At 49.3% G+C, this 21638-nt stretch overlaps 1 protein-coding gene across 1 annotated transcript in view; it reads left to right on the top strand.

Annotated features, from left to right (window-relative positions):
• LOC144952016 (suppressor of tumorigenicity 14 protein homolog) overlaps positions 1 to 21638 on the top strand; it is a 79248-nt gene that overhangs the window by 13883 nt on the left and 43727 nt on the right. The window contains 1 exon segment of the mRNA XM_078882406.1: positions 15926 to 16080. Coding sequence (XP_078738532.1) covers positions 16015 to 16080 — 66 coding nt within the window. The 5' untranslated portion in view covers positions 15926 to 16014.

Here is a 21638-nt window from a genome sequence, read left to right as displayed (position 1 = left end):
GGTCGTGGGTTCGACCCAGATCCTGACGATGCCTGCTGCTGTATATTTGGAGTTTGCGTGTCTCTCTCTCATCATCATCATCAGGGTGGCTAGGAGATGTTAACTTCCTCGCCCGGTATACAGGAGGTCGTGGGTTCGACCCAGATCCTGACGATGCCTGCTGCTGTATATTTGGAGTTTGCGTGTCTCATCATCATCACGATGGCTAGGAGATATTAACTACCTCGCCCGGTGTGCAGGAGGTCGTGGGTTCAAAACTGACCCTGACTGCCTGCTGCTGTATATTTGGAATTTGCGTCTCTCTCTCATCATCATCACGGTAGCTAGGAGATGTTGACTACCTCGCCTGGTACGCAGGATGTCGAGGGTTCGATCCCAACCCTGGCACCTGCTGTGTGTTTGGAGTTTGCGGTGTCTCTCTCTCCCTCGTGGTCGTGTGGATATGTATCCTGCTTGACATTTCCATGTGATGATGATGATGAAAAGCCACGTTCGTTGACCTATCATTCGCGACGGCCAGTGTCGCATTTTTCGATTTAAAGCTTTCGTGACTGCAGGGATTCATCTTCTTGGTTCTTTCGGTAAAGTCACGTAGAAGGGACGCAAGCAGCCGTCTAAAGACGGCTGCTTGCGTTGTAGCCGAAACGTCGTGAGAATTATTTCATTTTATTATGTTTTATTTTTATTATTTTATTACTTCCCTTCTACGTGACTTTACCGAAAGAACCAAGAAGGCCAGTGTCGCCTCGAACAAAATAGCCGTATAGCTAGAGGTGCCGCTTTCACCGGCTAAAATAAAAGTTAGTATTTTTGTGTTTAGTTTGTTGCCCCCCCCCACACACGCCCCCGATTAGCACATTTGGCTATGTAATGGCGCTAAAGGAGTCCAACGTGCAGTCATGTGCGTCGGTCATCATGCACGCACGCCCCTCTGTTTTAGCCCTCGAATGAAAACTTGACCGTGGTCTATGTCGGCACCGTGCATACGTCCTCGAATCCACGTGCTCCTCCGCTCCTCGTGCCGGCAGCCCCCATCGTCGTTGGCCTCCCCTGTGCCGCTACATTAAATGCCGAAGTCCACGACCAAAAGACAGACGTGCCGAAGCCATTGCGTAACCACCCGCGGCCGTCCCATCCTGCACCCCCCCCCAACGCGTTTTTGTTTTCGAGCTCCGATGAAAATCATTGCGGTGCTTCCCCCTCGCCTGCCCGAGCATTTATGGCCACGCGGGTTTCCGTGTGAGTCTCCTGCGTCGTCTACTTCTTCTTCTTTTGTATGGCATGGGGGGCGGTGGTGGTTTTGGGGAGGGGGACAGGGTCGGGAGTGAAAGAAACAGTTTGTGGAGATGTCACAGTTGAATGTTGAGGTCCTTAAACAAATCCCATTGTACAGATGATGTTCTATAGATGATATTGTAGAGATGATTTTATAGAGATGATGTTATAGAGATGATGGTGTAGAGACGATGTCACAGTTGAATGTTAAGGTCCTTAAACTAAATCCCATTGTATAGATCAGTGGTTCTTAACCTTTACTGCAGCCTTGCACCCCTTTGCTTCGCATTTATAAAAAACAGTGTACAATTTTAATAAATACATAGAGTTTGATGAAACAAAGTAGTTGTACTTACGTGCCCCGTGATAATTTACCTAGAAAAGATCTGTCCACATCTCGCATCTCCAAGTTAAGAGCCACTGGTCTAGAGGATGTCACAGTTGGATGATAAGGTCCTTCAACCAATCCCATTGTATAGATGTTGTCACAGTTGGATGATGATGTCCTTCAACCAATCTCATTGTATAGATGTTGTCACAGTTGGATGATAAGGTCCCACTTGCGGCCACCACCACCCAGTGACGATTATTAGAACCGGTCCTCGGCCTCCCCTACGTCGACTCAGCCTCAAATGAGTTACCTGTTTGCGGTGCGTAGTAAACATCGCCACTCGGGAGACAAAGGCGGTCGGGCATGGTGCTGGCCACCAGCCCCATTGTGCGCCGTGGCGGCCTTCATAGGTGCTTGCTAACAGCACTTGCCCCAACAGTCTGTTAAGGCTATAGGGGGGGGGGGGAATCTTTGTCTTTGTGTCAGCGTGTGAGTGAACAGGTCTCCGTGCAAATCGTTTGCGAACCAGGCTGACTGCTGTCAACTTGCTACATTTGAGAATTTCGGTTTTGTTATCTGGGACTCCCGCGTAAGCCCACGACGGGTCTCTGTGCGAGTTCACGTAACATCTATGGCAGAGGTCGCAAACGGGTTTTGATTCCTTACCCGTACCCGGCCGCACCAGGGTCGCAAACGGTTACCCGTACCCGGCCGGGTACGGGTAGCCGGGTATCGGGTAGGGTACGGGTATCGGGTACCCGGTTGCGACCTCTGATCTATGGGCCTCGAAGTCTATAGACCTCCACGTGAAGTCTGTGGACGCATGCGTTCGCTTGCGCGAGTTTCATCTCTCGCTTCAAAAGCCTCCCCCCCCACCCCCACCAGGCTTGCGACTTGTAGCATCGCCGTCGATTCGGGGGCGTGACCTCGCTCAGTGACGTCATGCCGCTGTCATTTCTCCCCCCTCCCCGCCCCACCCCCCGGGGGTTTCCCCTGCACATGGCTCAGTTGGGATGATGCGCCCCCCACCTCCCCCCCCCCCACTACTGACAGGAGGTCCGTGGGTTCGATCCCGGACCCAGACCGCCTGCTGTATACACGCCGTTCCCGCGTCGCCCCGCCCCCTCCGTGGTTACGTTACTGTCACCCCTGCATTACCCCTACGACACCGTGACCCCCAAGACCCCCACGACACCGTGACCCCCATGACACTGTGACCCCCATGACCCCCATGACACCGTGACCCCCACGACCCCCATGACACCGTGACCCCCACGACACCGTGACCCCCACGACACCGTAACCCCCACGACCTCTATGACACCGTGATCCCCACGACACCGTGACCCCCACGACACCATGACCCCCACGACCTCTATGACACCGTGACCCCCACGACACTGTGACCCCCACGACCGCCACGACACCGTGACCCCCACGACACCGTGACTCCCAAAACCCTAACGACACCATGACCCCCACGACACCATGACTCCCAAGACCCCCACGACACCATGACCCCCACGACACCATGACCCCCATAACACCATGACCCCCACGACACCATGACCGCCACGACACCACGACCGCCACGACACCGTGACTCCCAAGACCCCCACGACACCATGACCCCCACGACACCATGACCCCCACGACACCATGATCCCCATGACACCATGACCCCCACGACACCATGACCCCCACGACACCACGACCGCCACGACACCGTGACTCCCAAGACCCCCACGACACCATGACCCCCACGACACCGTGACCCCCACGACACCGTGACCCCCACGACCGCCACGACACCGTGACCCCCACGACACCGTGACTCCCAAGACCCCCACGACACCATGACCCCCACGACACCGTGACCCCCACGACCGCCACGACACCATGACCCCCACGACACTGACTCCCAAGACCCTCACGACACCATGACCGCCACGACACCATGACCCCCACGACACCGTGACCCCCACGACGCTACACGCGGACGGACGCAGCCGTCCCCAACTCTGTTGGCGGCAGAGCGTCGTGGGGTGACACATGCGCCACGGGCAAGGGGGGTGCGGGGCAGAGTGTCGTGGAGGGGGGGGGGCGTGCCAGCCTCGAACAAGAAGTACCGGTTGCTGACTGTACGTTTAGAGAGGAGGTGTTGGCGCTCCTCGCCCCCTCTTCGCTGTGCGCTGACGGCTAAACTCATGTTTTTATTGGTGCCAGGTTAGCCCCATCCCCCTCCCACCACCACCTGGAGCTCTTTTTTTTTTCAGAAGCGATCACCCGCCTGGCCATCACAGATGATGGCAGTGCAACGAAGCGGCTCATCGTCGTCATCGTTGTCATCATCATCGCCGCCGCGTGGAAATGTACAGCAGCAGGCGAATAGCTCTTAAAGGCATGACGTGGATTCTAAATGTGGGAGGGGGAAAATCCGGAGGACCCGGAGAAAAATCCACGCGACCACGGGGAGAGAGACACACAAACTCCAAATATACAGCAGCAGGCGTCAAGGTCGGGATCGGAACCCACGACCTCCTGCATACCAGGCGAGAAGTCACCTTGTTGGCCCTCTGCCAATAAACAGTGACGAGATGCTGACTACCTCGCCTGGTATGCAGGAGGTCGTGGGTTCGATCCCGACCCTGACGGCTGCTGCTGTATATTTGGAGTTCGTATTTGATGCCCGTGGTCGCGTGGATATTTCGACGGGTCCTCCTTTTCCCCCTTCTACATTTAGAATCAACGTCACGCGTTTAGAGTTCTTTGGATGCTGCTATTAATTTCCAAATGGCGATAAGCCCACTTCGTTTATCCGCTATCGTTTGTGATGGCCAGGTCGCTTCTGAAAACATTCTGATTCTGAAAATCAACGTGTGTTTAGGGGGCCGTCCATAAATGACGTCACGCGATTTTGGACGATTTCCCCCCCCCCCCCCGCGTCACACAAAGTCAGACCCCCCCCTCAAATATGACGTCACAAAGCTCTGCCCCCCCCCCCAAAATCATATTTCCATTTTGAAAATGAAACATGCTTCAAATCGCTTTCCACTATTGTCATTATAGTGCATATTTAGTGTGGCGCTGCACTCTGATGTTGTAGGAGTGTTATAACCATTCTATATTTATTTAAAGTTGCGCATTTTGATGTGACGTCACATTTCTCAAACCCACCCCCACCTCGTCACCCATCGTCACAAATGTCTGACCCCCCCCCCTCCCTAGGCACGTGACGTCATTTATGGACGGCCCCTTAGACGAGTATTTGGCTGCTATAAATCTCCACTTGATAAGCCTCTTTCGTTCAGCTATCATTTGTGACCAGGTCGCTTCTGAATAAAAGCTATACAGCTCAGTGGGACCTTACCTGGTATAATAAAAAAGAAGTCTTCTTGGTTCTTTCGGTAAAGTCACGTAGAAGGGAAGTAATAAAATAATAAAAATAAAACATAATAAAATAATTCTCACGACGTTTCGGCCACAACGCAAGCAGCCGTCCTCAGGTGAAGACCAGGTCTGTTGGGGAAACAGCGTCTGAAAAAAAAAAGTGTTTTTTGTTTTTATATGAAAAGAATCCGCTCCGTTTGTTATCTCGCCCAGCGGTCTGCGTCCCTTCCAGCGGGTGCAGGTGTCCCACGCCCCACGCCCCGTGCCCCGTGTATCTATCCATCATCTTTATAAAAGGGCTCAGAATGTCTGCGACTAGTTCGGATGGCTTCCAGTTTCTGACTCATCTCATTCGGCTCTCCGAAGGCGAGAGGACGCTGCTTTGGAGGAAATTGTCCCCCCGGTGCAGATTTGTTTTTTGAAGAGCGAGATTTTTAAATCCTTTATATTAAGTTCGCTTGCTTGCTTAGGACCGTGCAAATATTTCGGTTGTTTTTTAACCCACTTCCCGTGATCCAATCGAGCTGACATTTTCCACACAGACTCGTTGTGCGTGACAATTTATGTTCGTGAAAATTTTTTTCCAAAATTTTACACTTTTTAGGACAAAAATATTATATTTAATTACCAATTGCTTAATGGTGCAATGCAATAATCTGACCCATAGGTGGCAGCCATCTCAAGCCAGAGGACGAGAGGACTCTAGCCGCCACGCATATAAAGGATTTATAGTGAAAAACTTTGTTTTTACGGGTTATACTTATTTAGCCGTGCGGTTTCACATCGCCTCTCTTCGGTTGAATTGTCACGAGGTTTGAACGCGTGCCAACTTCGGTACACAAATGGCAAAATAACGGATGGGGTAGTGACTTCTGTATCTTCTATCTGAATATATACCTTCAGAAAAATCTTTGATTAAGACATACGAGTAAAACAACAATGTGGGAAGCTTTATTTTTTTTTTTATAGATCTGCGAGTTTGGCATACGTCACGCCGGGGACTAAATAGTTTAATGTCATCGGTTTTAGACGCTCGTCGGCGTGGCGACGAGTCTCAAGGTGGTCCTTGAGGAGGAGGGTCCTGCAACAGTTCTCCACAGTAGGTGGCGAGCGCCACTGCTGCTGCTACTGCTGCTACTGCTGTTGCTGCTGCTACTGCTGCTGTTACTGCTACTACTACTGCTGCTGCTACTACTGCTGCTACTGCTTCAATGCCTCGCTCAGAATAAAACGAACTCCGAGAGCGGCTTACGCTCGTTCCCAGACTCGGCGGTGAACGGGACGACGACCGGAGGGGTCGCCCCCCCCCCCCCCCACTTGCAGATGCGTCTCGGGGTGGACACGTGGGGAAGGGGTCAAACAGGTCAAACGTGGTAATAATGGGGTTTAAAAGTACCGCTTAAATGTAACGGTGGGCGGACGGGTGGAAATTGTCCGCGCCCTCCAATGAGAGCGTGGCTGGCCACGGACGGGGAAGGAAGTTTAGACGTGCCGCTGGTGGTCACCTTGTCAACTGGGCACCGTGTTTGGTCGAGGCTTGTGCCGTTAAACACGCCACCGCCCGACCCGCAGCCAATCGGTAAAGGAGGGGGTTGGTGTTTGTTTGGCGCGTAAACAAAACGTGGGCCCATTCGGTCACTCGTCCGGCATTCACCGGTTGTTTGTTGGGAGATAGTTAAATCCACTACCACGTTTGCAATTCTGGTACTCAGTGGTTGTGTGTTTGGAGAGTTAAACCCATTACTACGTTTACAATTCTGGCAATCACTGGTTGTGTGTTGAGATGGCTAAACCCATTACAACGTTTACAATTCTGGCACTCACCCATTGTGTGTTGAGAGATAGTTAAATCCATTACAACGTTTACAATTCTGGCACTCACCCATTGTGTGTTGAGAGATAGTTAAACCCGCTACAACGTTTACAATTCTGGCACTCACCCATTGTGTGTTGGGAGAGTTAAACCCATTACAACGTTTACAATTCCGACACTCACCCATTGTGTGTTGGGAGAGTTAAACCCATTACAACGTTTACAATTCCGACACTCACCCATTGTGTGTTGGGAGAGTTAAACCCATTACAACGTTTACAATTCCGACACTCACCCATTGTGTGTTGGGAGAGTTAAACCCATTACAACGTTTACAATTCCGACACTCACCCATTGTGTGTTGGGAGAGTTAAACCCATTACAACGTTTACAATTCCGACACTCACCCATTGTGTGTTGGGAGAGTTAAACCCATTACAACGTTTACAATTCCGACACTCACCCATTGTGTGTTGGGAGAGTTAAACCCATTACAACGTTTACAATTCCTACACTCACCCATTGTGTGTTGGGAGATAGTTAAACCCGCTATAACGTTTACAATTCTGGTACTCACCGGTTGTGTGTTGGGAGATAGTTAAACTGCTACAACGTTTACAATTCTGGCACTCACCCGTTGTGTGTTGGGAGAGTTAAACCCACTGGAACGGTTACAATTCCGGTGGATTTACTCTCCGAGTACACAACCGGTAAATGCCAGACTTGTACCGAATTGGCCACGTTTTGTTTATGTGCCAAACCTCCTTACTAATAATTGGCTGCGGGTCGGGTGGTGGCGGGAGTTTAACAGAGACCCATGGAGTTACACAGAGACCCATGGAGTTACACAGAGACCCATAGAGTTACACAGAGACCCATAGAGTTACACAGAGACCCATATAGTTACACAGAGACCCATAGAGTTACACAGACCCATAGAGTTACACAGAGACCCATAGAGTTACACAGAGACCCATAGAGTTACACAGAGACCCATAGAGTTACACAGAGACCCATAGAGTTACACAGAGACCCGTAGAGTTACACAGAGACCCGTAGAGTTACACAGAGACCCATAGAGTTACACAGAGACCCATAGAGTTACACAGAGACCCATAGAGTTACACAGAGACCCATAGAGTTACACAGAGACCCATATAGTTACACAGAGACCCATAGAGTTACACAGAGACCCATAGAGTTACACAGAGACCCATAGAGTTACACAGAGACCCATAGAGTTACACAGAGACCCATAGAGTTACACAGAGACCCATAGAGTTGCACAGAGACCCATATAGTTACACAGAGACCCGTAGAGTTACACAGAGACCCGTAGAGTTACACAGAGACCCGTATAGTTACACAGAGACCCATAGAGTTACACAGAGACCCATATAGTTACACAGAGACCCATAGAGTTACACAGAGACCCATAGAGTTACACAGAGACCCATAGAGTTACACAGAGACCCGTAGAGTTACACAGAGACCCATAGAGTTACACAGAGACCCATAGAGTTACACAGAGACCCATAGAGTTACACAGAGATCCATAGAGTTACACAGAGATCCATAGAGTTACACAGAGATCCATAGAGTTACACAGAGATCCGTAGAGTTACACAGAGATCCATAGAGTTACACAGAGATCCATAGAGTTACACAGAGACCCGTAGAGTTACACAGAGACCCGTAGAGTTACACAGAGAGCCATAGAGTTACACAGAGAGCCATAGAACTACACAGACACCCCGACAGTAACCTCATCTGTCATCGTTGGCACCATTTCCTTCCGCGGACGTCTTGCTCTGGGCAGCCGAATCGACAGAGACGCCGCGAGATTTCATAACGAAAGGCAGAAGAGGAAATGAACGGGCTTCGTGTTTCCTTCCTCATTGCCGGGTTTTCAGAATCGCCGATTAGATTTTGTTTTATCTTCGGGGGAATTCAACGCTGCCGGCGGGTGGTGGGGGGGAGTTGGGGGGGGGCACAGACGAAGAGATTGGCGGTCTAATAACGGCGGCAAATAACGCCGGTGGTCCTCGGTCGCCCGCTCTCACGTGGCACCCCCGTTTGGGAAGGACTCCTCGCGCGCTTTGTACTTCGACCTTTCTGTTGACGCGCACGCCAAGAGAGTCGAATCGTCGCAGCGACGTCCACCGCAACAACGCTCCGCACGGCACCGCCCGCCCTGGCCTGGCGCCGTGACCTGGCACCGCGACCTGACGCCGCGACCTGGCGCCGCGACCTGACACCGCGACCTGACGCCGCGACCTGACGCCGCGACCTGACGCCGCGACCTGACGCCGCGACCTGACGCCGCGACCTGACGCCGCGACCTGGCGCCGCGACCTGACGCCGCGACCTGACGCCGCGACCTGACGCCGCGACCTGACGCCGCGACCTGACGCCGCGACCTGACGCCGCGACCTGACGCCGCGACCTGACGCCGCGACCTGACGCCGCGACCTGACGCCGCGACCTGACGCCGCGACCTGGCGCCGCGACCTGGCGCCGCGACCTGGCGCCGCGACCTGGCGCCGCGACCTGGCGCCGCGACCTGGCGCCGCGACCTGACGCCGCGACCTGGCGCCGCGACCTGGCGCCGCGACCTGGCGCCGCGACCTGGCGCCGCGACCTGGCGCCGCGACCTGGCGCCGCGACCTGACGCCGCGACCTGGCGCCGCGACCTGGCGCCGCGACCTGGCGCCGCGACCTGACGCCGCGACCTGACGCCATGACCCCCGCGGGCGTCGCCGGCAACCAGCGCGGCACGGTGAGGAACACGGGTGGCCGCGAATTACAGACCGGGGAGGGAGAGGGGGGCAAGAGGGGAGAGTCCCTGGCTATGGTGGGGGGAGGGGGTCCCTATGTATACATGCGAGGATTATCGAGGATACGATCCCTGCGAGGTGTGAGCGTGAAATCACGCAACCCCCTCAAATCCATCTTTTGCCGTTTTTTTTTTTCCTCGTGGGAAATTGCCGTTGACGTAACACGATGGGTTTTTTGAGATGCGCGCTTTTCCAGGAGGGCATCTCATCGTCGCGTGTGTCCAGGAGTTCCTCGGGGAGCGGTGGTGCAGTGGTTAGCCCCACGCTGCGCTACGAACCCTGGCGATCCGGGTTCGATTCCCGCTCACGGCCACCACTACCCAGTGACGATTATCTGAACCGGTCCTGGGCCTCCCCTAGGTAGTCTCGGCCTCAAATGAGTACCCGGTTCGGTGCGTGTGGTAAACATCGCTACTGGGGAGACAAAGGCGGAGTGGTGCTGGCCACCCACCCATCGCCCTCTAGTGCCGTGCCAGCCTTCATGGGTGCTCACTAACAGCACTTGCCCCAAGCTTCTGTTACAGGCTATACGGGGGATCTATGTCTTTGTTTTGGAATAGCGGTGGTGTCGCGCTTAGCGCTACGCTGCGGTACATACCCTGGCGGCCCTGGTTCGATTCCCGCTCACTGCCACCACCACCCAGTGACGATTATCTGAATCGGTCCTGGGCCTCCCCTAGGTCGTCTCGGCCTCAAATGAGTACCTGGTGCGGTGTGTAAACATCGCCACTGGGGAGACAAAGGCGGCCGGGCGTGGTGTTGTCCACCCACCATCTCGTGTGCCTTCATAGGTGCTCGCTGACAGCCCTTGCCCCAACATTCTGCTAAGGATATACGGGGGGTCTTTGTCTTTGTCTTTTTTTTGTAATAATAATAATAATCTGCGGTAGAATCTCGATATTTATCTGCATGTGATTTATCTTAAGTGCGGATTAACTCCCGAATTTTCCCTGAAGCCCACGTCAACAATCTGGCTGTCGCCTGATGAAGCTAGTTGTAATTGTTGTCTAACTCGGATTGTAAATGTTGTGGCTTTGCTATCCAAAACACAACCGGTGTGCTGAACTAGTATACGACACTATACACTACGCTATAATTTTTATTGTTGTGGTTTTACTCTCCAACACAACCGGTGTTGCTGTACTAGTAACGAATTGGCACATTCTGTTTACGTGACAAACCTTACTAATTGGCTGTGTCGGGTGGTGGCGGGTTTAATGACATTTTTATATATTTACGTGATCTAACCCAAAAAAAACGTATTATCGCTAAATAATTATTATTCTTGGAAATGTTTATTACAAGTCGGTGCTTCAACCGAACAAATAGCCTTGCATCCAGTTAATCCAAGAGTCCACGCGATCGCCTCTACAGTACAGTAGTTGCAATATCTTTACACAACGGTGGGTGGCGGAGTTTGATTGACGTCGATTGGCTGTGGCTCTGCTGTCATCCGCTCAGTGGGTCGGAGTCTTCTGCTGGGCGGGAGCCAGGGAAGTGTTACCATCACCGAGCACGCGCATCGATCGGTCGGTCCATCATTAGCGCTCGTTCTATATCGTAAGAGTAGCAATCGATATCGTCAGTTGTGCTTTATTCATAATGAACGTTTTTGGGTTTAGATCGCGTTATTTATAAATGTGTCGTAACCCTCCACCACCCGACACGGCCAATCAGTAAAAAAGTGTCACGTTGACAAAAGACAAATAGTTTACCGCTTTAGCCCGATGATGCTGGATGCAATTACCAGCGAAACGTCGTACTCAAATTGTAAATGTTGTGGTTTCACGCTTCAAAACACCGGTGGGCTAAAGCAGTGAACTATTTGTCTTTTGTCAACGTGACACTTTTTTACTGATTGGCCGTGTCGCTGTGGTGGAGGGTTACGACACATTTATAAATAACGCGATCTAAACCCAAAAACGTTGATTATGAATAATATTGGTCGCGAAAGCCTACGTGTTAAGATGAGTTGTGCTTTACTTAATTTATCTACAAAGCTGTGCGACTAGAACATTATATTATTTACGTCATGGGACCTCCTTTGCCAGTAACAAAATATGATGATGGGTTATTCCCCTTTTATCTGGTAACAACATAGTACAGGGAGGAACATGAGTTCTACAATGCCCACCAGGGATTATTTGTCTGTCTGTGTGTCGTGCATAGCCACGCCCTCGATTTGTATTTCATAGAGCGCTTCGGGCGGGCTCAGCACCACGTGACCAGCTACCCCACGCAGCTTGCGCCACGTGACACGGATCGCACGAATGCGCTGTCCAACCAAATTCCTACCTGCCCACTCCGAAGGAACGTGTTTGGAACAAAACAGGTGTTAAGGTCTTCTTGGTTTTTTCGGTAAAGTCACGTAGAAGGGAAGTAATAAAATAATAAAAATAAAACATAATAAAATATTTCTCACGACGTTTCGGCCACAATGCAAGCAGCCGTCCTCAGGTGAAGCTGTCTCCCCGACAGACCTGGTCTTCACCTGAGGACGGCTGCTTGCGTTGTGGCCGAAACGTCGTGAGAATTAATTTATTATGTTTTATTTTTATTATTTTATTACTTCCCTTCTACGTGATTTTACCGAAAGAACCAAGAAGATGAATCCCTGCAGTCACGAAAGCTTTAAATCGAAATTTAAGATGTTAAGGTGTTGCCAGAAAAAAGGGGGAAATACCTATCATCATATTTTGGTACCGGCAAAGCAGGTCCCAAGATGAATATAGCATCTGACAGCGCCACAATGAGGTGACCACCACCACCGCCTTTGTTCGACGGTTGCTGCTGCTGCGAGGATGAGAGGAGTCGGCATGGCGATGGTTTATAGCTTCCTTGACGAGCTCGGCAGCGATGTGTCGCGTGGTGGTTCCATTTTTTGGCGAGCGTTCTGTGTGTGACGGGCGCCACCCAGCGCCACCCAAAGGTCTAGGGCCGGCTCTGGCGCCACCCATATAAAAGATTCTTGTCTTAGATTAATTCACGGCCTACGCGGAGGGTGGGGGAGGGGTGCGTGACGCCAGCAGGCACACTGCGTGACGCTGCCGCGTGCGGGTGACATCACAGATGTGACGTCACAGCTCACTTGCCGTGCAAAATATATCCATTATTGCGCTCCCCCCCCCCCCCCCCAAAATACAAAAGTCTATTTTTATACTTTTTGCATTGTGTGCAGTCTGGAAGCTACCCACATGCCAAATTTCAGGTTTCTTGCATGTTGCGAAGTATGCTAAACATTTCCAACAGACACACATATTCACACATTTCCCTTTTTTTTTACACTCTTTTTTATTAACTCACTGTTGTTGTATCCTTAAATCTTGTAACTAAATTTTAACCCACTTCCCAATGTGGTATCGGCTGCAAACTTGGTATACTTATGTCATACTGATGACAATACTATGAAATAAAAAACATATTTTAAAACATTCTTTTTTTATGTTATGTTTCGGCTTGGGTCTAATTGTCCACGCTTAACTCACGGCCCCTTACGTTGTGGCAAGCTTCGGGGCCACTAACTGGAGTCGTGGAGTTCTGCCATTGCTAGTACGGTACATTTCATTAAAGCGTGTTTTAAAAAAAGTGTTTTTAAATATTACTTATTTAGATTGAAGCAGATGGCGATGAGTCCACGGGTGAGCCGGGAGGGGGTACGGTTTGTCTCCCTCCACGTTCAGAATCGACCTGCGTTCAGGACTATAGAGCAGAGGTCACAACCGGGTACCCGATACTCGTACCCTACCCGATACCCGGCCGGGTAGCCGGGTAGCCGTTTGCAACCCTGGTGCGGCCGGTCACGGGTACGGGTAGGCCGTGAGTCACTGGTGAGTCACCGTTTGTCACTCATTTCGGGTAGGGTACGGGAACGGGTAGGGAACGGGTACCCGTACCCGTTTGCGACCCTGGTGCGGCCGGGTACGGGTACGGGTAGACCGTGAGTCACTGGTGAGTCACCGTTTGTCACTCATTTCCCAACGTCTTGTCTCTTCTCACAATTCAAGTTCCTAGAATCAACCCACCCGCGCCTGCAACGTGGCTTCATCCCAGAGGTCGCAATTGGGTACCCGTACCCTACCCGATACCCGGCCGGGTACGGGTAGCCAGGTATCGGGTAGGGTACGGGTACCTGTTTGCGACTCTGGTGCGGCCGGGTACGGGTAAGGAATCAAAACCCGTTCGCGACCTCTGCTATAGAGCCATCATTCGTGATTGTCAGGGTCGTTTCTGAAAACATTGCCAAATAGCTCAAAGGGGCCTTACCTGCTAAATTAACAAACAAAAAACAATTTAGGAGTTTCAGTCTGTGGGGACCCCTCGGCATGTCTCTACGGGTCTCTGTGTAACTCTATGGGTCTCTGTGTAACTCTACAGGTCTCTGTGTAACTCTATGGGTCTCTGTAACTCTACGGCTCTGTGTTTACAGAGCGACGCTTGGTGATTGAACTTTGCCCTCCGTGCTCCAACTGGGCTTGCTTCACAGCCCTTAAAATCATATTGCCCCAAAAACGACGTTAGTTCTGATCCTACTACCCCCTACTGCGCATTCGCAACACCCTAATGGGTCCACCCTGTACCACATCCCAGCGGTCCCCAACGTTTTCGGCACCAGGGACTGGTTTTGTGGAAGACAACTTTTTTCACGGACCAGGGTGGGGGGGGTCATCATTGGGTCTTTCCCCTTTTCAAAGAAGCTCTCCAGCCACGTTTGTTTTTAAAGCCTTTATATTAAGTTCGCTTGCTTGCTTACGACCGTGCAAATCTTTCGGTCGTTTTTTAACCCACTTCCCTTGATCCAATCGAGCTGACATTTTCCACACAGACTCGTTGTGCGTGACAATTAATGTTCGTGAAATTTATTTTCCAAAATTTTACACTTTTTAGGACGAAAATATTATATTTAATTACCAATTGCTTAATGGTGCAATGCAATCATCTGACCCATAGGTGGCAGCCATCTCAAGCCAGAGGACGAGAGGACTCTAGCCACCACGCATATAAAGGATTTAGAGTGAAAAACTTAGTTTTTACGGGTTATACTTGTTTACTCATTGTGGCTACTAGGGGTTAGAGCTCGTGGGCTCACCAACACTGACTGCTGAGACACGTGTGTGGTGCGGAAAAGAGTGGCGGACGGAAGTGGTCAATTACACTGGTCAACAACAACAAAAAAAAATTCTGGCCTGGACTTTTGCAGCTGTTTTAAACTAATTTCAGGGTGCTGATTCCAAATCTGATCTCAGATTTGCTCTATCACATCTCATTTTATGCTATCGGCATATACCCCATTTTCATTGATTTTACCCGAAATTAACTCTGTCACTTATGATTGCAAGTTGTTGCGAGTCAGTGACTGCTTTAGTGTTAAAATATGGTGCTGTATTTTTAGGATAGTGTTTTTATTATATAATTTTATGTAGATATCCACATTGATTTCATATTTTTCTTCCGCAGTTTTTATTGAAAATGCAATATTTGACATATAAAAAAAACCTGATGTGATAGACAAAAACTGATGCCAGATTTGGAATCGGCACCCCAAAATTACCTTAAAACCGTTGGAATACCTCGTGCCAGAAAAAGTGTGTTGACCAGTGTTATAAAACAATGGGGGCTGGCAACACGCGCGGACTCACCGCTCACCACTATGCGGTGTGTAGAGTGTGTACACACATGCGGACTCACCGCTCACCACTATGCGGTGTGTAGAGTGTGTACACACATGCGGACTCGCTCTCACCTCCTCCTGCTGCTGTGCGGACCGGTTCCTAACAGGCCACGGACCGGTACCGGTCCACGGCCCGGGGGTTGGGGACCCCTGCCCTATCCGATCCTATACCCTCTGCTGATGATGATGATGCTGATGATGTTGTTGCTGATGATGATGATGCTGCTGATGATATTGCTGCTGATACTGGTGATGATGCTGCTGATTCTGCTGCTGATGTTGTTGTTGCTGCTGATACTACTGCTGCTGATGATAATGATGCTGCTGATACTGCTGATGCCGCTGATGATAATGATGCTGCTGATACTGCTGATGACGCTGATGATGATGATGCTGCTGCTGCTGTTGCTGATGATGATGCTGCTGATTATACTGCTGTTGATACTGGTGATTATGCTGCTGATACTACTGCTGCTGATGTTGCTGATGATGATGATGATGATAATGCTACTGATACTGATGATGCTGCTGCTGCTGCTGATGATGCTGCTGATACTGCTGATGCTGTCGATGACTGACACGGATGCTCGTCTGTTGTCCCACCCGACCAGGTGACGCGCACGCGAGAGCACGTGCGTGGTGCCAGTGGGGACGTAGCCGGCCACCTCCTCCTGCTCCTCCTGCTGCCAGAGCGAGCGCCATGGGGAAGGAGACGAGGAGAGACAACGGGAAGCCGATGAGCAGCAGCAACGACGGCGACGATGAGGTGAGCCAGAGAGACGGGGAGGGGGGGAAGAGCGGGGGGGACGTGGTGGGGGGCTTCCTCTCGCCATGACCCCGGCGACCTACGACCCCTGCAATGGACAAGGGGTCATCACCACTTTGGCGCACAGCGGTGGCTAGGAGATGTTAACTACCTCGCCTAGTACACAGGAGGTCGTGGGTTCGATTCCGACCCTCACGATGCATGATGTGTTTTTGGAGTCTGCGTGTCTCTCTCATCATCATCACGGTAACTAAGAGATGTTATTCTTTGTTTCTTTCGGTTAAGTCACGTCTAAAGATAAAATAATAAATTAGACGTGACTTAACCGAAAGAAACAAAGAATGATTCCTGCAGTCACGAAAGCTCCAAAATTAAGATTTTAAGAGATGTTAACTACCTCGCCTGGTACAGAGGCCTCTTAAGCCTCACCTTACCATATTAATAAAAAGTGTGCCGTACATGGCCCTTCCCCCTCTCCAACCATTATATAAACGGAGTGGTAGCTCTTGCAATCTCTCATTTACTTGATACAGCTGTCGTGGCTGTGACGGTTCTACCTGAAGACGGAAGCTTGTGTTGCCTCTGAAACGTCGTGATTTTTATTTTATTTTACTTTTATTAATTTTTATGTTTTACCTACGTGACTTTACCGAAAAAACCTAAGAATATGAATCCTTGCAGTCACGAAAGCTTCAAATCTAGAACACAGGAGGTCGTGGGTTCGATTCCGACCCAGGCGATGCATGATGTGTTTTTGGAGTCTGCGTGTCTCTTTCATCATCATCATCACGGTGGCTAGGAGATGTTAACTACCTCACCTGGTGTACAGGAGGTTGTGGGTTCGACCCAGACCCTGACGATGCCTGCTGCTGTATATTTGTAGTTTGCGTCTCTCTCTCTCCCCATGGTTGCGTGGACTTTTCTCCGGGTCCTCCGATTTTGCCCCTCCACGTTTAGAATCAACATCACCACGCGTTTGGATTGTTTAGAATGTTTGGCTGCTATAAATGTGCCTATGAGAAGCTGCCACTTCGTCAAGCGATCATTTGTGAAGGCCAGGTCACTTCAGAAAGTTAAGCTACATGGCTCAGTGGACATTACCTAAAAGAACACACGTGGTTTAGTTTTTCATAAGGGGCCGTCCATAAATGACGTCACGCACCTGGGGGGGGTCAGACATTTGCGACGATGTGTGACGAGGGAGGGGGGGTTGAGAAATGTGATGTCACGTCAAAATGCGCAACTTTAAATCAATATAGACAACACGTTCTACTTAATTAAATAGACTTTTTATAAATGTGTTTTCCAACATCAGAGTGCAGCGCTACATTAAATACGCACTACAATGACAATAGTTTAAAGCGATTTGAAGCATGTTTTATTTTTGGGGGGGGGGGAGATGCAGAGCTTTGTGACGTCATATTTGGGGGGGGGGGCAAAAATCGTCCAAAATCGCGTGACGTCATTAATGGACGGCCCCTAATACAAGTTTTTTTGGGGGGTTAGATCGCGTGAATATAAATGTGTCGTTACACCCGCCACCACCCGACACAGCCAATTATTAAGGCTTGTCACGTAAACACAACGTGCCAATTCATTACTTGTACTGCACTACACCGGTTGAGTGTTAGAGAGCAAATCCACAATAGAGGCCGACCGGAATTCGGTTTCGGCACCAAAAGTTGGCAAATGGCCTCTTTCGGCATTGTTTCGGTTTCGGCCAAAAGTAAATTTTCAACTCTTGATTTCGGCCGAAAGTCAATGTTTAACTTTCGGTCTGGTTTCGGCCGAAACTGATATTGACTTTTGGCCTCATTCATCAACCGAAGATCTATTCTTGGATATAACACTCGTGCTACGTCTATCACTCTGCCTATCGGCCGGTCAGTCAGCGCTAGGCAATCCTATGCGATAGGCTGCAAACACACACAGACATGTCAGCAGCAGCAGCTTGGGAGCGAGGTTACAGCCGCAACCATGGTCTGCTAATGTAGATACGACTGGTCAACAGACGGCAGCCTGCATCTCCATCCGTGGGTGGAGTCTCTTTGAGGGGACGACAACAAAGTAGTGCCTCTGTTGTCTGTCCCCAGCCGCCTGCCCGCCTTGGCTTGATGTGTTGCGTTCGCTTCAGTCTACACGCGTGTTGATGCCAAGATTCGAAGTCTGACAATGAGAGTCCGACCGAAATTCGGGTTCGATGCCGAAATTTGGCAAATGGCCTCTTTCGGCATAGTTTCTGTTTCGGCCGAAGCCAAACAGTTAACTTTCGGTTTACTTTCGGTTTCGGCCGAAAGTACAATTTTTTACTTTCGGTCTGATTTCGTTTTCGGCCGAAACCAGAAATTCAGTTTCGGTCGGCCTCTGATCCACAACATTTACAATCTGAGTTACCGTGACGTTTCGCCAGTAATTACAACCGGCATCATCAGGTGGACAGCAGCCAGATGTGTGGAGATATCCTTCTGTTTCGATCGAACCCAAGAAACGTCTAATGGATAATATTGGTCACGAGAGCCTTCGACGTGTTAAACTAGTTAAGTTTTATTTGTATTTTTTTTACAAGTGATGTTTTTACCTTTCCTGTACTCTGCGCACTCCTGCGTGTTTTTTGTATCGTGTTTGTCGCTGTCACCGTCCGACCCTCGTGCCTCCTGCCGGAGATCTGTAAAAAAAAGAGCTTGACAGCTAATCGGATTCCTCCTAAATAAATGATCTGGTTCTTCACACTCTGCAGATGTAGATGTCTTCACACTCTGCAGATGTAGATGCCACTGGTTCTTCACACTCTGCAGATGTTGATGCCACTGGTTCTTCAAACTCTGCAGATGTAGATGCCACTGGTTCTTCACACTCTGCAGATATAGATGCCACTGGTTCTTCACGTTCTGCAGATACAGATGTCACTGGTTCTTCACGTTCTGCAGAAGTTGATGCCACTGGTTCTTCACGTTCTGCAGATGTAGATGCCACTGGTTCTTCACGTTCTGCAGATGTAGATGCCACTGTTTTTTCACATTCTGCAGATGTTGATGCCACTGGTTCTTCACGTTCTGCAGATGTAGATGCCACTGATTCTTCATGTTCTGCAGATGTAGATGCCACTGGTTCTTCACGTTCTGCAGATGTAGATGCCACTGGTTCTTCACGGTCTGCAGATGTAGATGCCACTGGTTCTTCACGTTCTGCAGATGTAGATGCCACTGGTTCTTCACGTTCTGCAGATGTAGATGCCACTAGTTCTTCACTGTCTGCAAATGTAGATGACACTGGTTCTTCACGTTCTGAAGATGTAGATGCCACTGGTTCTTCACGGTCTGTAGATGTAGATGCCACTGGTTCTTCATGTTCTGCAGATGCCACTGGTTCTTCATGTTCTGCAGATGTAGATGCCACTGGTTCTTCGTGTTCTGCAGATGTAGATGCCACTGGTTCTTCACGTTCTGCAGATGTAGATGCCACTAGTTCTTCATGTTCTGCAGATGTAGATGCCACTAGTTCTTCATGTTCTGCAGATGTAGATGCCACTGGTTCTTCACATTCTTGCAAATGTAGATGCCACTGGTTCTTCGAGTTCTGCAGATGTAGATGCCACTGGTTCTTCATGTTCTGCAGATGTAGATGCCATTGGTTCTTCACGTTCTGCAGATGTAGATGCCACTGGTTCTTCGTGTTCTGCAGATGTAGATGCCACTGTTTATTCACGTTCTGCAGATGTAGATGCCATTGGTTCTTCACGTTCTGCAGATGTAGATGCCAATGGTTCTTCAAGTTCTGCTGATGTAGATGCCACCACCGACTCGTGGTCTGAACAGGCAACGCGACATACGGATCTGGTTTGTTCGTTATCTTTGAAAGTTTGTAAGTCGAATGTTCGTAAAGTGCAGGAATCCCCTTGTGTGCTGTTCTCCCTCCCGACGGCTCTACTCCAGTCCATGGCTGTGGTTTTTTCCTCCAATCGGGACGTGAACTGGCTCAGGTTCCACTAAACTCTTTCAACTACCACGCGTAGCCAACCATGGCTAATCGGAGATGCGGGGGGACAGGACGGGCAACAAACTAAACACACAAAGCAGTTCTAAAGATGAGTCTGACTCGCTTTGTGTGTGGATGGATGTTGAACTTATTTGCACCATATGCGGCTAACCATGCTAATCGGAGGTCGTGTGTCGTATATTAGTGTACAGTGTCGTGTATAGTAGTGTATGGTGTACAGTAGTGTACAGTATAGTGTCGTGTATAGTGTAGTGAATAGTAGTGTATAGTGTCGTGTATAGTAGTGTACAGTAGTGTATAGTAGTGTATAGTGTACAGTAGTGTATAGTGTCGTGTATAGTAGTGTGTAGTGTACAGTAGTGTACAGTGTCGTGTATAGTGTACAGTAGTGTGTAGTGTATAGTAGTGTATAGTGTACAGTGTGTATAGTGTCGTGTATAGTAGTGTACAGTAGTGTATAGTAGTGTACAGTAGTGTATAGTAGTGTATAGTGTACAGTAGTGTATAGTGTCGTGTATAGTAGTGTGTAGTGTACAGTAGTGTACAGTGTCGTGTATAGTGTACAGTGTCGTGTATAGTGTACAGTAGTGTGTAGTGTACAGTAGTGTATAGTGTCGTGTATAGTAGTTAACAGTAGTGAATAGTAGTGTCGTGTATAGTGTACAGTAGTGTATAGTGTAGTGTATAGTGTAGTGTATAGTAGTGTATAGTGTCCAGTAGTGTATAGTAGTTAACAGTAGTGTATAGTAGTGTAGTGAATAGTAGTGTCGTGTATAGTGTAGTGTATAGTAGTGTCGTGTGTCCGTGTGTTGAACTTCTTTCACGCCATATGTAACCAACCGTGCTAATCGTGTGTTGTGTGTAGTGTAGCGTACATTGTCATGTTTAATAGTGGATAGTGTAGTGTATCGTAGTATGTAGTGTTTTTTCGTATGTCGTGTATCATAGTATATAGTGTATCATTGTATTTAGTGTATGGTAGTATGTAGTGTATATTAGTGGATGTGCAGTGTATATTAGTGGATAGTGTAGTGTATTGTAGTTTGTAGTGTATAGTAGTGTAGTGTATAGTAGTGTAGTGTGTAGTATCTAGTGTAGTGTGTAGTAGTGTATAGTAGTGTAGTGTGGTGTAGTGTATAGTGTAGTGTATAGTAGTGTAGAGTAGTGTATATCGTAATGTACAGAAGTGTCTAGCATCTAGTGTATAGTGTAGTGTATAGTAGTGTATAGTGGTGTAGTGTATAGTGTTGTAGTGTATAGTGGTGTAGTGTATAGTGGTGTAGTGTATAGTGTAGTGTATAGTAGTGTATAGTAGTGTATATCGTAATGTACAGAAGTGTGTAGTATCTAGTGTATAGTGTAGTGTATAGTAGTGTAGTGTGTAGTGTAGTGTATAGTGTAGTGTACAGTAGTGTATAGTAGTGTATAGTGTAGTGTACAGTAGTGTATAGTAGTGTATAGTGTAGTGTACAGTAGTGTATAGTAGTGTATAGTGTAGTGTACAGTAGTGTATAGTAGTGTATAGTGTAGTGTACAGTAGTGTATAGTAGTGTATAGTGTAG

Source organism: Lampetra fluviatilis, chromosome 65 (genome assembly GCF_964198595.1).
Source record: "Lampetra fluviatilis chromosome 65, kcLamFluv1.1, whole genome shotgun sequence".
NCBI lineage: Eukaryota > Metazoa > Chordata > Hyperoartia > Petromyzontiformes > Petromyzontidae > Lampetra > Lampetra fluviatilis.
Note: the sequence above shows the minus strand (reverse complement) of the source record. Positions and strands in the feature narration are given on the sequence as shown.